The following is a 15,545-nucleotide window of genomic DNA, read 5'->3' as shown; positions in this document are numbered from 1 at the left end:
TTACCGAATCCTAAGTCCAATAAACATCCATTTACGATGTGCAGGGAAAAGTGGAGTCGGCTCTTAAAATATCGATTTTAACGGCGCTTTACTGCATTTGTGTGGTTTCTCGTAGAGCTATAGCTTGACAAAGAAGCTTTTCATTCTGTGAAGACTTCTCTGCCGATGGAAATGGTTCTTTGGGCTTTGAAAAGGTTTCTGATATGAGGACAAAACAGATGTTTAATGTATAGTAGGCGACTAAGCAGGATATTAACAGATTAAGAAAATTTAAAGCTATAGCCCGATAGTGTACAGACAGAGTCTTTTTACAATAATGAAGCCATTGGTATTTTACAAACCTGTTATCATCTGTTCATTATAGAGCCTGAGGCGTACCTAAATAAAGCTCCGTTCTGGAATCTTCATGTGGATGTTTCTTTTGGCATCGCTCTGAAGAACTAATGTGACACTTTATTTTTAATAAGAGTGTAGGGTGGACGGAAACCACGCTTTATTCAAAATGCCAAGCAGTAATGTTAAAACTTGTCCTTTATGTACGTACCTAGGTTACGATTTTGTATTTTTTGGAAATTATTCAAAGACGGTGTGTAAGACTGATTGGACTCAGGTTCTTAACCTTTTTAAAAAAACGCTACATAATTATTAAACCAGAGCGAAATTCTGTTTTTGATTGGCACCTGAGAGTTCACGTCACACATTTGAAGCTGGGCTTCCAACAGCAGCAGAGTCTTCTTACCTGAACTGTGTAGTTTCTAAGTAGAAGCTTTACCGCTACTTTAACGTCCGGCACTTCTGTGACAAATGACTAGAAACCGGAGCCAGTAATTCATTTGCGGCGAAGGAGAGCGTAGAGGCGCGCAAGTGGGCGGAATGCAATTGAGCGCACCCTCGCCGGAGTCCATATTTGGTGAATGACGTCGTAAGCCGGAGGTTCCATTCATATAAAATTGTTACAACGGAATCCCCTCGGCGGAAATGTAAACGCAGAAGACGTCGGGAGCGCGTCGTGCTCTGATACAGAGACCAGCTGTCGAGCGTATCTGACCTCACAGGGAAGGCGAACTCGTTTCGAGGACAATATGAAGGTTTCAAGTATTGAGTGCCAACGCCTAAAGAAACTCATAAGGAAAGGTTCGGGGAGCTGTCTAATAGTGGACTGTAGACCTTATTTCTCATTTTCGGCTTCCAGCATCAGAGGTTCACTTAACGTCAACTTGAACTCTGTTGTAGTCCGGAGGGCCCGCGGTGGTCCGGTGCCGATACAGTTCGTAATCCCGGACCCGGGAGCCCAGTGTCGCTTGAGAGATGGGGTGATCTCTCTAGTGGTGGCGGTGGACGACCGAACTCCCCATTGGCAGAAAATTAAAAAAGACAGCGCTGCACAGATAGTCATAAGTACACTCTTGGATGTAAGCAGCGGCGCGAAAATCTGCTTTCTGAAAGGTGAGCGAAAAGAATTTTTTTTAAAAAAATATGATAAAAAGACAGTTTAAGTGTATATTTAAATGTCCAGTAAAGCCGAACCAACCCCCGGGTGTTACGTTGTGACTGCTTTGTGTTTGAATAGCAAGACCAAGGAGCAGACAGCTTTTGATGTTTGCTGTCAACGACCTGCAATCGAGCAAAGCGACAGTGTTCTGGGAACGAACAGGGGGGCTTTAATCGAAATGGGGGCTCAATGGGGCAATTCACAAGTGTGCCTGCCCTACTATCCGTTAAATACCGGGACTATCTGTCCGGATCATGGTTAAAGATCGCCAAGCACGCGCGAAACAGTAAAATCAGACCACTATGTTTATGAGAAATACAAGAGACATCTGCCGAGCGAATTACCTTTGTGCTCCTTTTCTAAACGTATTTCATTTGTTTTACTGTTCAGTGCGGAAATAACCATTATTTCCCCCCCTAGCCTCCTCTTCCAGTTTCTGTCTTTATCTCACGTATGCAGGGTGTGTGCTTGTCAGTGTACTCGGAGTTAAGGATATGAAGTGACCGCGTTGTGATAAAGCTAAGTGGCATGGTAAATACGTGGGAGTGGGCTTCTCCCACCACATGGATGCGGTGATGAAGGATGACAAGAATGCGCTTACTTAAGTTGGAATTTGAAATCTTTTTATTACTTGCCATTTTGTATGTGGCAATCTTATGAGCAGTGTGTAAGAAATTGACTTGGGGGCGTTTTGGCTCATATGCATGGGCAGAGTCACAATCCAAAAGCTTTGGCAATGTGGTGGGAAGCTGACTCAGCATGTGATGGGTTTCAAACACCCTCACACGGGCAAAGCTTCACTCTTGACATCGTTAGCCCGTCTTTTATTTATTGTATGAGCTCACTTTTCCGTAAACAATGCCGCCCTGTTTCGTTTTTAATTGGCCAAAGTTCGTTTTGGAGTTATATCTGACATAGGGAGAGAAAAAGGGGCAAAGAACTTAAAAGTGACAAATGGTAGATTGGTAGACTTTATATAGACAGATATAAAATCGAGATATAATAGATTTGAACGGTATTGATGGATAGATATAAAAGTTGCTATATAATATATTTGAAAGGCACTAGGTATAGATAATATAAAATTCACTGGGTAACTGGCAGATTTAAAGGTACTAAATAATGTATAGATATGAAAATCACTATATAATAGAGAGAGAAAAAATAAGCTAATAAATAACCAATGTAAACATAAAATTACACAATTTACAATTGGTTAAAATTATGAGTCTTAAGATGTTAGATTTTAAAAATGTTAAAGTTTATTTCAGACATAATCGCGGAGTATATATTACGGACATTTAAGAACGAACTCATAAAGCAGCCCAATGGCGTTGTAGTTAGCGTTACGGCTCCGAAGTCTTTGTGAAACTGGTTTGCTTTCCCCGCCTTTGTGTTTTTCCCTATTGAGAGCCCTGATCTGACCGTCAGCCCGAACGCCTGTTAATGGGCGTCTGCCAGGTGCCCCGTTGTGTATGCGTGCATGCGTCAGGAGGCCTATAATTTTGTCCTCTGCAACCCAGCATTAGTTTAGGAAGTGAATGAATATTCCTGGACAGGGACAGGGTGCAAAACAATGAACTCAATGAGCTGGACTCTCGCACCACTCCTGGCGCTGGACAGGCAGGGATGGTATTCAATTTCTATTTTATAGCGTCTCTTACAGCAGGGCAGTATATATCTATGTCGTTTTTATGATGATGATTATAACAACATTCCTCAGCTCTACTATTCCAGTTGAGAAGCGGTCGTAAGTCAGGAAAGAGCTTTGGTCAAACTGTCAGCGCATGAAAGCTCACCCTGTAAAACTCGCACTTTTATTAAATAGAAAGGTTTACTGGTAAGCATTAAACATGACGGGCTACCGATTTTACAAACAATAAGATTATGTCCCTCATTGGTTACGTGTGAAGTAACGTGTGTGAGTGTGTCTAAAATTGAAAGGCGTCCTTTCCAGGGTTGGTTCCCGACTTATGCCAAAAGTAAAAGTTCCTAGGACGAAATAAACTGACGGATAAAAGCGCCAGTTGAAAATACATACATATAAGACCAAACTGTATTGGTTCGTTAATTGAACTTTAATTTTTATTGCTTCATAATGGTAAGATCCTTGGTTGAAAAATATTGATTGACAGCAGATAAACAGTCTTTGCTGCCTGCACTTACTTAATGTTAGCGGGATTTACTTTTGATTTTCATTAGAAACCGTATATGTTGCTATTTTAAAGCGTTTTATTAACATACGTTTGATGTTCCTGGTGTTTTGATTATTTTATCAGTGTACATTGTGGCATCTTACATATAACTTTGTGCACTTTTTGAATACCTTTGTATTTAATGAAGTAACGGGGCTTCGTGTGTTGTAACTCATCCCGCATTCCAAGTTGTGCGTTACTTTATTGTAACGCGCTATAAAACAGCGGAGAGATGGGCGCCGGCACCTCGGCCCCCGCGGCTACGCAGACTACTGACGAAGGCGTTTTCAGGTGCTCCGTTTCTCAGTTCCTGCGGAAAGCCCATGGGACCCGGGGAAATCGTAGTTAACTATATTGTGGTAATAAGTGGTGCAGAATATGACAGGGCAGCGCTTCAAGACGAGGAAGTGGAGCTAAAGAGAGACATTGATTCTTTTCTTTGTCTGACAGGGGGATATGAAAGCTTCCACTCCCAATATCCCGAGCTTTGCACGGAGCTGAAAGTCTCCTCTATGGATGGAAGCGAGCCTGAGAAAGCCTATGAGAAACTTGCCACTGGCCACAAACCGGCGTATGATCAGGTACGGAAAGACCAAAACTGCACACTTCCCTTTTCAGAATGGCTGCAGTATTACAGATTTGCTCAGTCTCCTGACTTTCCTGATTAGTGCACGAGCAGACCTCAGTTTCTCAGAAATGATTGAGAGTTTCCCCTTCTGAGGAGTGATGATCAGGGCTGGTATTTTCGGCAGCTAGTTATGCCATGCGCTTTTCTGACTCATCTCCTCGTTTGAGGGGTTTTTGCGGGCACGCGTCTGAGTGTGTTTTTTCTTTCATTTCTATTCTTAAACAGTTTGAGCTTAGCTGTAATGGGAGAGTAAGACAATATTTATTGGAATATAAGACATACTCCTGCAATGGACGTCATGGTGGCGCAGTGCAGGGTAGCGCTGCCACCTTCTGCCTCCAGCACCCTGTTTTGCTTACGATGATCTGTGAAATTTCTTAGCTAACATATTCCAAAGGGCTCTTCTAAATAAAGAGATATGAAAAATCAGATTAGTGCAGTGGTTAACACTTCTGCCATCACTACACATCTTCAGGAGACTGGGCCCAACTCCTACAGCTGGCTCTTGACTATGTGGAGTTGGCAGATTCCCATTCTGTCTTTGAGGGTTTTCTTCCAGGGCAGCTTCCCAAAGAGATGCAGGTTGTGGTCATTGGGCATCACTAAACTGACCCATTGTGTATGCCCTGCGATGGACTAGCAAACTGTTGAGAGACGTTTAGGACCTTGTGACCAGTAATGCCCAGACAGACTTGGGGCTTTGTGAAAATTATGTCATGTACGGTTTGTATTTCTATTGGATATTTTATTGTATTACTGATTATCTGTTACCCTGCAAGTGTTAGGCACGTGTGAAACAATTCTTTTTGGTTGCAACTCTTCCATTAAGATTACTTCTGACAATACTCCTTCAGGCTGTAGATGGGAGTAGCCGGGTTCCAGAGATTTTTGATAGTTCTGAGCTGAACGGTGTTGGACATCTTCTGATTTTGAAGAGAAGTAAGCTTGATGTGTTTTTTTCGTTTGTTCACTTAGTTTCCATGACCAACCATTGTGTTACTGGCCCTCATTCATGCCCATTTTTTATTCTTCAGCAAGAGAGCTTAGAGGAGAACTTGACGATGTCAGCCTTGAGTCTTGTGGCTATGCTCACTTTAGCCATGGTTAAATCATCACATCTACCACAGCCTCCCCTTTTTGGTACGGCTGCCCCTTGCCACAGGTTAATTCCGTCTACAGAGCTGTTTGTTTCAGTTAATCACTTTGGTTCAACTTGCACGATACCATTGGTCCTTAGCAACTTCATCAAGCACTGGGCTGAAGGCCTACCGAGATCTCGTGTTTGTTAATGTAAAGAGGTCAATGATTATGTTAGTTTCTTTCTTTAAGGACATTCACATATATTACATCATTTTTTTGCAAACATAAAGTTGTAAACTCTAAAATATGCTCTTTATTATTCTAGAAGACATAAAATACTGTAGCTATTGATGATAAATGTTTTTGTGAACTATCCAAAGTGCCTGAGACTTTTCTACAGTACTGTATATTTTAAATCAATGTACATTTTACACTATATGATAGGTTTGTGTTAAATAAAATAGGAAATTAAAAATACTCAAGTCGAAGCCCTAAGCACATCTGCTTTGTGTCATGATGTACAGTATTATCATGTATGCCATTGAATGAAGAATCAGATAAACAATGCATTTGTGATAGCAATATTTTTCACGTGCTATATCTGTAATTCTTGTCAGGATTAGTTTTTTTTAAACAATAGTTCATATCTGACTCGTTATTTTTCAGAAGTACAAATGTAAAATTTGCATGTCGTAACAGATGCTCCACACTTGCTTCAGTTCTCAGTTGTGCTTTTTTCATTTCTCAAACCTTTTTTTGCACATTGCCCAACCTTTGTCATATGATGTTAGTCATTTGCTAGAATAAAAAATGTACAGTATATATATATATATATATATATATATATATATATATATATATATATATATATATATATATATATATATATATATATATATATATATATATATATATATATATATAATATAATATATATTTAGGGAGACCTGGATTTACTCCCAGGGGTGGTAGAAGCCCAAAGTAGGTCTTTGCAGCTCCCGCAGCTCCCTCTGGTGTCATCTCTGGAACCCAACAGGGCTCAGCCAATCAATACCAAGTCCCTTATAGCCCTGTGGGACTCCAAGAGGCCATTACACCCCAGGGGGACTGCCATACAGAAGTTTGGGGGAGATAACACCCTTCGTAAGTAATCTTCCCCTGTCCCACGGAAGCGTCCTGGTTGGGTAGTGGCACCGGCCGCCATCCATTACTATATCCACTAATATATATATATATATATATATATATATTGTATAGTGATACATTTGAGTTGTTTTATTTATAATCACCCAACAACACCTTTCATTATCTACATCTTGCATGAACTGCTCATTATAGTGAACCACATGTAAACAGTTTTATGAAATAAATGATGGAGTGAGAAAGAGTTCTTAAGGAACAATGAGAAACATTTTCTGGGCTTTATTTAAGCTTTGTATGCCTGAGCCATGAAGGGTTAACATTCTGATAAGTTTTTGTCAGCTGCCTGTCCGTGTTTGTTTGATGCCAGTGTACTCTACACATAAGTCAGTGAATAATGTGCAAGTCAGCAATGGGTGGCTTAGGTCAGAGTCACTCAAGATGTGTCACCAGTCATCTGTCCAGGCATGACGATTGATTGTGCCACTATTCTTTAACAGATGTGCCACTGGAAGGTAATTTACTTAAGAAAATAAAGAGCAAGCAGTTTTAACCTCAGCAAAGTCAATTATGGCCCATTATTATGAACATACAGTGAGGTCACCTTTGCATAAGCAGTAATCATAGGCACCTGGACCAGACTGAAGCATATCTCACTGCAGTGTTTGACCACTTTGGAGTGATTATTAAAAAAGTAATCAAGATATAGCATAGTTATGGTTTATTCACAAGTAAACAGTTGTAATCATTGAATTGTAATAATATGGTGCATGAGAGCCGCAATGTAGCAGGCTCAGTCAGGCCTGCAATTACAGTGGAGCTGCCAAAACCTTTCCCTGGCCACAGTGTAATGAGGCATTGGAGCAGTGCTATGGAGCTGCCATAGGAGCAGCTGTAACACTTTGGTCAAAATATGTAAACTCTGTATGGTGTGTGATACCAACTGCAATGCTTATGTACAGTATATACTGTATATACACACACATACGTTCAATACTGTATGTATATATGTATATATTTTATACTCAAACGGAAAAACTCATCTCATGGCAATTGGCCCAAATAGGCTTCCAACAAGCCATCTTAATGAAAAGTTGCTGATATTTTTCATTGAGCCTAGTAGGTTCATTGAAATGGCCATCTATCTATCTATCTATCTATCTATCTATCTATCTATCTATCTATCTATCTATCTATCTATCTATCTATCTATCTATCTATCTATCTATCTATCTATCTATCTATCTATCTATCTATCATATAGTGCCCCCTTCCTGTATATCTGTCTATATACTAGCTGTACTACCCATCTAAGATGAGTTAAAATCTAAGTTGTCAATGTAGACCTCAGCGTTAACACTTGCAGTACAGTACACCATCTATTGGAATTTGTTTTGTAATAATATGCATTGCATCTGTAATTACAACAGATGGCGTAACACAAACATTTGTAGCAGTAAAATGCACTAATACAAATGTTTATGATGAACCCTCGGTTGAAATGACAAATACAAAGCATTTTACTACTACAAATGTTTGTGATGTGCCATCTGTTGAAAAGATAGAGACATAGCAACCAGATTGACACACAGATACAGACACCTATCATTTTATTAAGGTATATATTAATAAATATATATTAAGGTATTCTTATATATATATATATGTATATGTGTATATGTGTATATGTATATAAGTATATGTGTATATGTATATATATATATGTGTATATATATATATGTGTATATATATATATGTGTATGTGTATATATATATATGTGTATGTGTATATATATATATGTGTATATGTATATATATATATGTGTATATGTATATATATATATATGTGTATATGTGTATATATATATATGTGTATGTATATATATGTGTGTATGTAAAACTTGAGGTCTGCAAGTTCAGTCTCCACTACCATCTCACTCTTTGACTCTGAAACAGTTGGGTCATCCTTCTATAGAAATATGGACACTATTATATTTTGCAGTTATCATTAGTCAAGTTGTTTTTGGACAAAAGCATCATCTAAATAGATATGTGTAAATACAACTCCAATAAGGCTTGTTCCTTTGTTTTTTCCCATTACAATCCTTTATTTTATTTTTTTTAAAAAGCCCATATTTTTATTTATCTGGTGCTCTTGTGTTTCTGGTGTTCTGTTGCATATTGGCACGCAAGGCTAAGGTAAAGCCCACACTTGGGGCTCCTGGAATGCCCACTGTTACCCATTGGTAATATAAATTGCACTTCAAACTATTCCTACAGTTTATTCTACTCAAATTGTTCTTTTCCGGAATTTACTTCCTTTGTTTCAAGTGCCTTCTAATCAGGGGAGTGGCAAATGGTAACCCACACTGAGTAACAGAATCAGCCGACAAGAATAACAGTGAGGTGTCCATGAGTCACTGGTTTTCTCTCAGGCTCTTTCAGAAACTGTGCTACAATGACATTTTTTTTTTGAGATTTATTCAATACATGCTCTTTACCTTTCAAACCATTTTGGTAAAGATAGCATTTTTATTCTAGCTAAAAAAATAGTTAAATAGTTAATTTATATAATCATATTATAATAATCTGATCAAAATCAATTAATCAGTTCTATAGCACCTGTCAAAGAACAACAGCATACATTTACAATAGAGCAGCACAAATTAAACTTAAAAAACAGACAAGAATAGGGCTTGTTGCATTTGAAAACACCCCCTCAGAAATGCTTATGTTCACAATCAATATCATTTATTTTTTAATTTGTTTAATTTTTAGGGTCAGCCTGCAGAAATTCTTCCTTTCCTTTTCCTTGGCAGTGCTTATCACGCATCTCGACAGGACTATCTCAAAGATCTCCACATCACAGCGCTTCTCAATGTGTCCCAGAGAGCCACTGACCATTTCAAAGGCCAGGGTCATTACAAATGGATTCCAGTGGAAGACAGTCACACAGCAGACATCAGCTCCCACTTCAAGGAGGCCATTGAGTTTATTGGTAAGTCTACCCTGCTTCAGAGTGCTTCCTTTATAGGCAAGACAACACAAAAATTAGTCAATGGATCGATGGGTGGATTTGAATGTACAGGTGGTGTCACCTATTGGCTAAGTCATTGCAATCTAAACCACAAAGATGTTTAACCTTCAGCACTGACTCACAGAATGACTCTGAGCACATCACTTAACCTGTCAGTTTTTCTATTGTAGTAAAACAAAACAACTGTAGCATTGGGCGTAATCATCATCTTCAGACCAGCTCTACTGATGTCACAGTTGCACAAAACCACCAGTCTTTGGTAATTTAGGTGGGAAGAAAGGCAAAGCAGATAGCACTGCACCTCCCAGTATGTGGACCCTCATTTGATTCCTATTGGGGGGGCATTTATGTGGCATTACTGTGTTTTAACATATGAGGAAGAAGTGCATACAATAAAATGTATCCACTTCATGAACACATTGGCACTACAGCTTGCAAATCCATTTGTTGGATTTTGGCACATAATGGCTTCTGAATTATAAGGGGTGCTCACAGGGCATTGCAGAGGATTAGCCATGGGCTTTTAATTGTCATTGAGAAGCAACACAGTTCGCCCAAGGGCACTCCCACCTATGAAGATCTGAAAGAGGCCCCCACCTGATGACTTCATGAGAAAAAAGAAAGCCACAGGTGCAGGCAGCTGGGCTTCAGCAAGGCCTCCAGCTTCTCGGCATAATAAATCAAGTTCACAATGTTACAAAATGACAAACCTCAGTATTTAGTTACAGAGGAAAGAGCAGAGCGAGTCTAAATCATAAAGCTCTTTTATCATTAAGTTCTGTCATGTTGTCTACACCAGTGTTTTTCTAAACTTTGTCAATAAGCAGCCAGAGTTGATCATTTCAGGCCAAACTGTAATTATGTAAAATTTAAAACACACCTCTTCATGACATAATGAAACAGAAAGAAAAAAAATCCTCAGCCTCACAATATAGACAAGAAGATCTTGCATAATTTTTATATTGTAAAGACCAGTGTGCAGGACTGTGGATGTGAAGTAGCCAATAAATCCTTGAATGAACTTTTCGTTTTACTGGACAGTGTACATCCTGAGGTAACAACCTCTAGGAAGACACTGAAAGAATGGTATTGTGAGTAAATGTGGCTGAAATGTGGTTACTGTGCAGGTTGGCTGGACTTACTCTATTTAGGGCAGGCAGGCAGGCAGGATGTCTCTTCATAATTCCCATGTGGGATGTAAAAGGCACAGTCAACATGGAGTACACTCGGGACACACTGGAGGGATTATATGTCAAGACCAGCCTGGGAGTGTGTGTATGTGTGCGTGTGTGTGAAATCCAAAGGAAGTCCTCTGGTCTGCCCAGCAAGTGTCATGCCAGTATGACTTTAATTAAGATAGGCAGAGTGAAAGTGACATGAGGTGCCATCCATCCAAACCTGCTTAATCCAATTACAGGTTGAAGGAAGCCAAAGCCATACACATTAGATTAACATGTAACTCTAAATCAGCCAGTGCTAGTGAGTGTGAGAGTGTGCTGTGCATAAGTGTGCTCTGGAATTGGACCATTCAGGGTCGCTTTCTGCTTTGTGCTCAGTGCAGCTGAGGTAGTCTTCAGTCCAGGAATGCAGGACAAGGCAGGACATATTCCCTGGAAATAGCATCACTTGTATATAATATGGTATATTTAGATTTATTATATATATTCACTACAGGGCTTTGCCCCCTGCTCGCTTTGCTCGCCAACACCCTGGCCTGCGCCACATCGCATCTTTGCCGCTCACATATGTAGATTTCACTTTCACCAAACAACCAATGTTTTAATTTTCGTGGATACGCCTCTTCATTGGCAAGAAACACTACTTTTCCCTGATGGCAACACAAGTTAGACAATCTACAAGTCTCTAAATTAAAGTTTAAATCCGAACAATATATTCAATCATTTTTTGCTGTTCCATTATTTCACCGAGTAATAATTTCTGTTTGTTTGCACTAATGCGATCTTTACTATCATTTTTTTGAGACTTTAGAATTTTAGTACTTTCATTATCTCTAACCTGCTCTGCATGTGTATCGAGTCAATGTTTTTGAATTCTTTACAACGTCCTACTTTGTCATCTACCCTTTGTCTTTTATTTCTGGCTCCGGGTGTGGTTAAATATCTTGGCATAAAGTCTTGTCTGTTGTATATATATATAATATATATAATACACACACACACATATATATATTATAATATGTATATGCATATATATATATATATATATATATATATATATATATATATATATATATATATATATATATATATATATATATTCACGGCATTCGTAGTCTGTGTTACAATCTGATTGTATGGGTGGTTACCTACCAGGTAACGCTTGTGGTTGGCCAGCAATCTGCTAACATCCGCCACGGTGCCCTCAGTTTGTGAGGAGCAGATCATAGAATGGTTGAAATAGTTTACTGTCACCTGGTAGGTAACCACCCATACAATCAGATTGTGACACAGACTACGAATGCCGTGAATGTAATTACCCCGATCTACATGCTGTCAAATAAACGAACCACACGCCGTGGCGCAACGTTAGGGGCATCGCCGCTGACGTCCGAGGTTCAATTCCCGAGAGGGAGTGCAGTGGAGTGTGTACGCCTGATTAGCCCAGAATGAGGGCGAAACACGTATCGTGTACTCTTTGCATTTATTTGACAGTAAACTATTTCAACCATATATATATATATATATATATATATATATATATATATATATATATATATATATAATATGTATATATATATAATATATGTATATGTGTGTATATATACCTACCTCTCTCTCTTTTAAATATACATACATACATTATATATAAACAAAGCATATCACATATCTAGCTATACAGTATATATAATATATATATATGCATACACATACATGTACACACACACACTCGCACTGTATGTAAGTATTTAGGTTTTACTTTCTATCACTATATACTTGTGTTGCATATGCAGTGTTTTTGTGAGTGAATCTGTACCTCAACATTTTACAAATTTTAAAATCATTTTGCAGACAGGTTTCAGTAGAAACTATGAGACGTCACATGCCATGCTGGAATTTTGCTTATTGTCACCTTGATCTGAGGCGGGGCTGTGGTTTCAGGCATTAGATTCCAGGCAATGATGGCGGGTGTGTCTGTTTATTTACTGCATGCTCTCAGTCCAGGAGGCAATTAGCAAGATACTGAATAGGAGAGAGAAATAAAAGAGTCGTGGCAGCAATAACTGAAGCTATGCGAGTTATTTACAGTCAGTCACTAAAAGGAAATTTCCTGACGAGAGCTTTAAAACCTAAGTGACGTTTAACGTCAGTTATGAAAACCCCAGGGATTTCTGTTGTATTTTATCTCCCATTTTGCATGGTGCAGTTATCCTGCAATCTAAAGTGTTTTGTGAGGTCAACACACTGTGCTCTGCAACACCGAGTTGTATTTTTCTGTAACTGTATTTCAGAATGATTGTTCAGTCCCAAGACTGCTTACATGCAACTCTAAAATGAAACAAGTGGCTTCAATAGCTGGAGGTACTGTGGCAGGCTGAGTTGAGAGAAGATTCTAAATTGGCCCTACAATGGCCCGGCATTCCTTCTGGTAGTTGAGTTCCTTGTTTGAACTCAATGTGGATGGGTTAGGCCCCATTTTCTACGGTCCCAGAACTGAAACCCAGAAAACTGGTGTCTATTCAGATAGATGTTGTGTAACCACTTAAGTTGATTAGAGAGGAAGGAATGGGCTGCTGCCCCATCTACTGTAAGGCTGGATCCTGCCTTGTACGTTAGGCCCCCAATATAGGTTCAGAATTGGAATAAGAAACTTCAGGAGGATATAGGACCATCACAATGTCTTTCACCTTGAGGCCTGCTTTCATTGACACATGATGTAACTGGTCCCAGTCCCATCAGAATGCTACACAAATGTTGATTCAGATGGCTCTACAAGTTCTTGGTGCTTTCAGATAATCGTCCATCCATTTTTTATTTTTGTCAACACGAGTACAGGGAAACAGAATTTATCTCAGTGGTGTTGGGTAAAAGCAGGAAAACAAAACAGGAGGGAGTGCCACACCCTTAGCCTCACACCAAGTCAATTTAAAGTAGTTAGTTAACCTGATACCTCCCTAGCCAAAGAAAATTCACAGGGGCTGTGTGGGGCTCACTACACTACCCTTTGGACGTAATGTTGCATAGCACCGTTTTCTAGTGAGCACAATACCAATGTGCTGTATGCGGGCAGTACCTTACTCTACTGAGGGGCACATTTTCACAACTTGAAGCTTTGTTGGGATACACTACTTAGTCATTGAGTCAGCTGCAGGGTTTTTGGTGTTGATGACAAATGAGTTCACTGGAAGCAGTAACCTTTTATTTCTGTCTTTTAGACTGCGTGAGGCAAGGTGGAGGAAAGGTCCTTGTTCACTGCGAAGCTGGCATTTCGCGATCTCCCACCATCTGCATGGCGTACATCATGAAAACCAAGAAAATGTGCCTGGAAGATGCTTTTGACTTCATTAAGCAGAGGCGCAGTCTGATTTCTCCAAATTTTGGCTTTATGGGCCAGCTACTGCAGTATGAGTCTGAGGCCCTCTCCACTGCACCTCGGACACCAGATGCACTTCGCAAAAGGGACGGCGTGTCCTTCCTCAGTGAAGACTTTTCCTTAAATCAAAACTATGAGGGCTCTGTCTTTGCTTTCCCTGCCTCTTTTCGGACTCCAGTGCCCCTTCAAACTTCAGTAAACCCAATAACGCTCAGTAGCTCAATCACAACATCACCCTGATGGTGACAGTAAAAAGTACCTAGGAGCTAAATGGACCTGAATCACAAAAGACATGGGGGTGTCCACTGAAACCTGCTGAGCAAGTGGAATATTTGAACCTGCCAACTAGGCTAAAAACGTATTCCTTAGCCTGAGGTGTCCTTCATTCACCTGACACCTTCCAGTGGGGTGTACCCCTTTAAATTATTCCGACCTGTGTTGATGTCACTGTATAAATATACACAAAAACATGTGCAGCTAAATATTTTTTTATTTATTTTCTTACCAGTAAAATCTTGTGAAATGTGCAGTACTGATTCCTTATTACTGATGCTACTGGGCGCGGGGTGCATTAGAGCAGACTGTTTTAGTCCATGAATGAAGGCACAACAGATGACATTGCCAGCTCTTGAGTTTCAGGTTTGGATTGAGACTCAGGACACAGCTCCTACTGGAGCAACAAGCCAGTCATTCATGGCCAAGGAGACTGGAAATGGGCAACAGCTGGACTGGACGCACCAGGCTCTCTGTCCACTGCTGCCAGTGCCAGCTCCATCCCAAAGGATTCCCTCTCATTGATTTTTACATACCTTTTGTAAAACATATGAATAATGTAGGTTCAACTCAGTTTGCCGTACAGTGTTTTTCTTTTATATATGTATATATTTTTAAGAGAGGCTCCACAGAAAATGGGCGGCACGGTGGTGCAGTAGTAGCGCTGCTGCCTCAGAGTTAGGAGACCTGGGTTCGCTTCCTGGGTCCTCCCTGCGTGGAGTTTGCATGTTCTCCCTGTGTCTGCGTGGGTTTCCTCCGGATTTCCTCCCACAGTCCAAAGACATGCAGGTTAGGTGCATTGGCGATTCTAAATTGTCCCTAGTGTGTGTGTGTGTGTGTGTGTGTGTGTGTGCACGTGCACCCTCTCCGGGGTTTGTTTCCTGCCTTGCACCCTGTGTTGGTTGGGATTGGCTCCAGCAGACCCCCGTGACCCTGTAGTTAGGATATAGCAGGTTGGATAATGGATGGATGGTCCACAGAAAAATAATAATTACAGTACACTACTGGTCAAAAGTTATAGAACACCTCAGTTTTTTCAGTTATATACACATATTGATAATTCTTTCTTTTTGTACATTCTGTCAACTTCAGCATATAAATTTTTACATTTCAATACCGCAGTATATCACTAAATTTTGATTTTCTCAC

General features: G+C 39.8%; 1 protein-coding gene across 1 annotated transcript; it reads left to right on the top strand.

The window, feature by feature from the left end:
- The first annotated feature begins 719 nt into the window (after positions 1–719).
- Positions 720–14,652, top strand: dusp5 (dual specificity phosphatase 5). Its single transcript, XM_028795842.2, has 4 exons — positions 720–1,446; positions 4,138–4,268; positions 9,314–9,533; positions 13,966–14,652. Exons 1-4 carry the CDS (start codon positions 1,083–1,085, stop codon positions 14,361–14,363), a joined length of 1,113 nt encoding a protein of 370 aa, XP_028651675.1. The 5' UTR covers positions 720–1,082; the 3' UTR covers positions 14,364–14,652.
- Positions 14,653–15,545: the final 893 nt, after the last annotated feature.

The sequence above is a fragment of the Erpetoichthys calabaricus genome, chromosome 2 (genome assembly GCF_900747795.2).
Source record: "Erpetoichthys calabaricus chromosome 2, fErpCal1.3, whole genome shotgun sequence".
NCBI lineage: Eukaryota > Metazoa > Chordata > Cladistia > Polypteriformes > Polypteridae > Erpetoichthys > Erpetoichthys calabaricus.
Note: the sequence above shows the minus strand (reverse complement) of the source record. Positions and strands in the feature narration are given on the sequence as shown.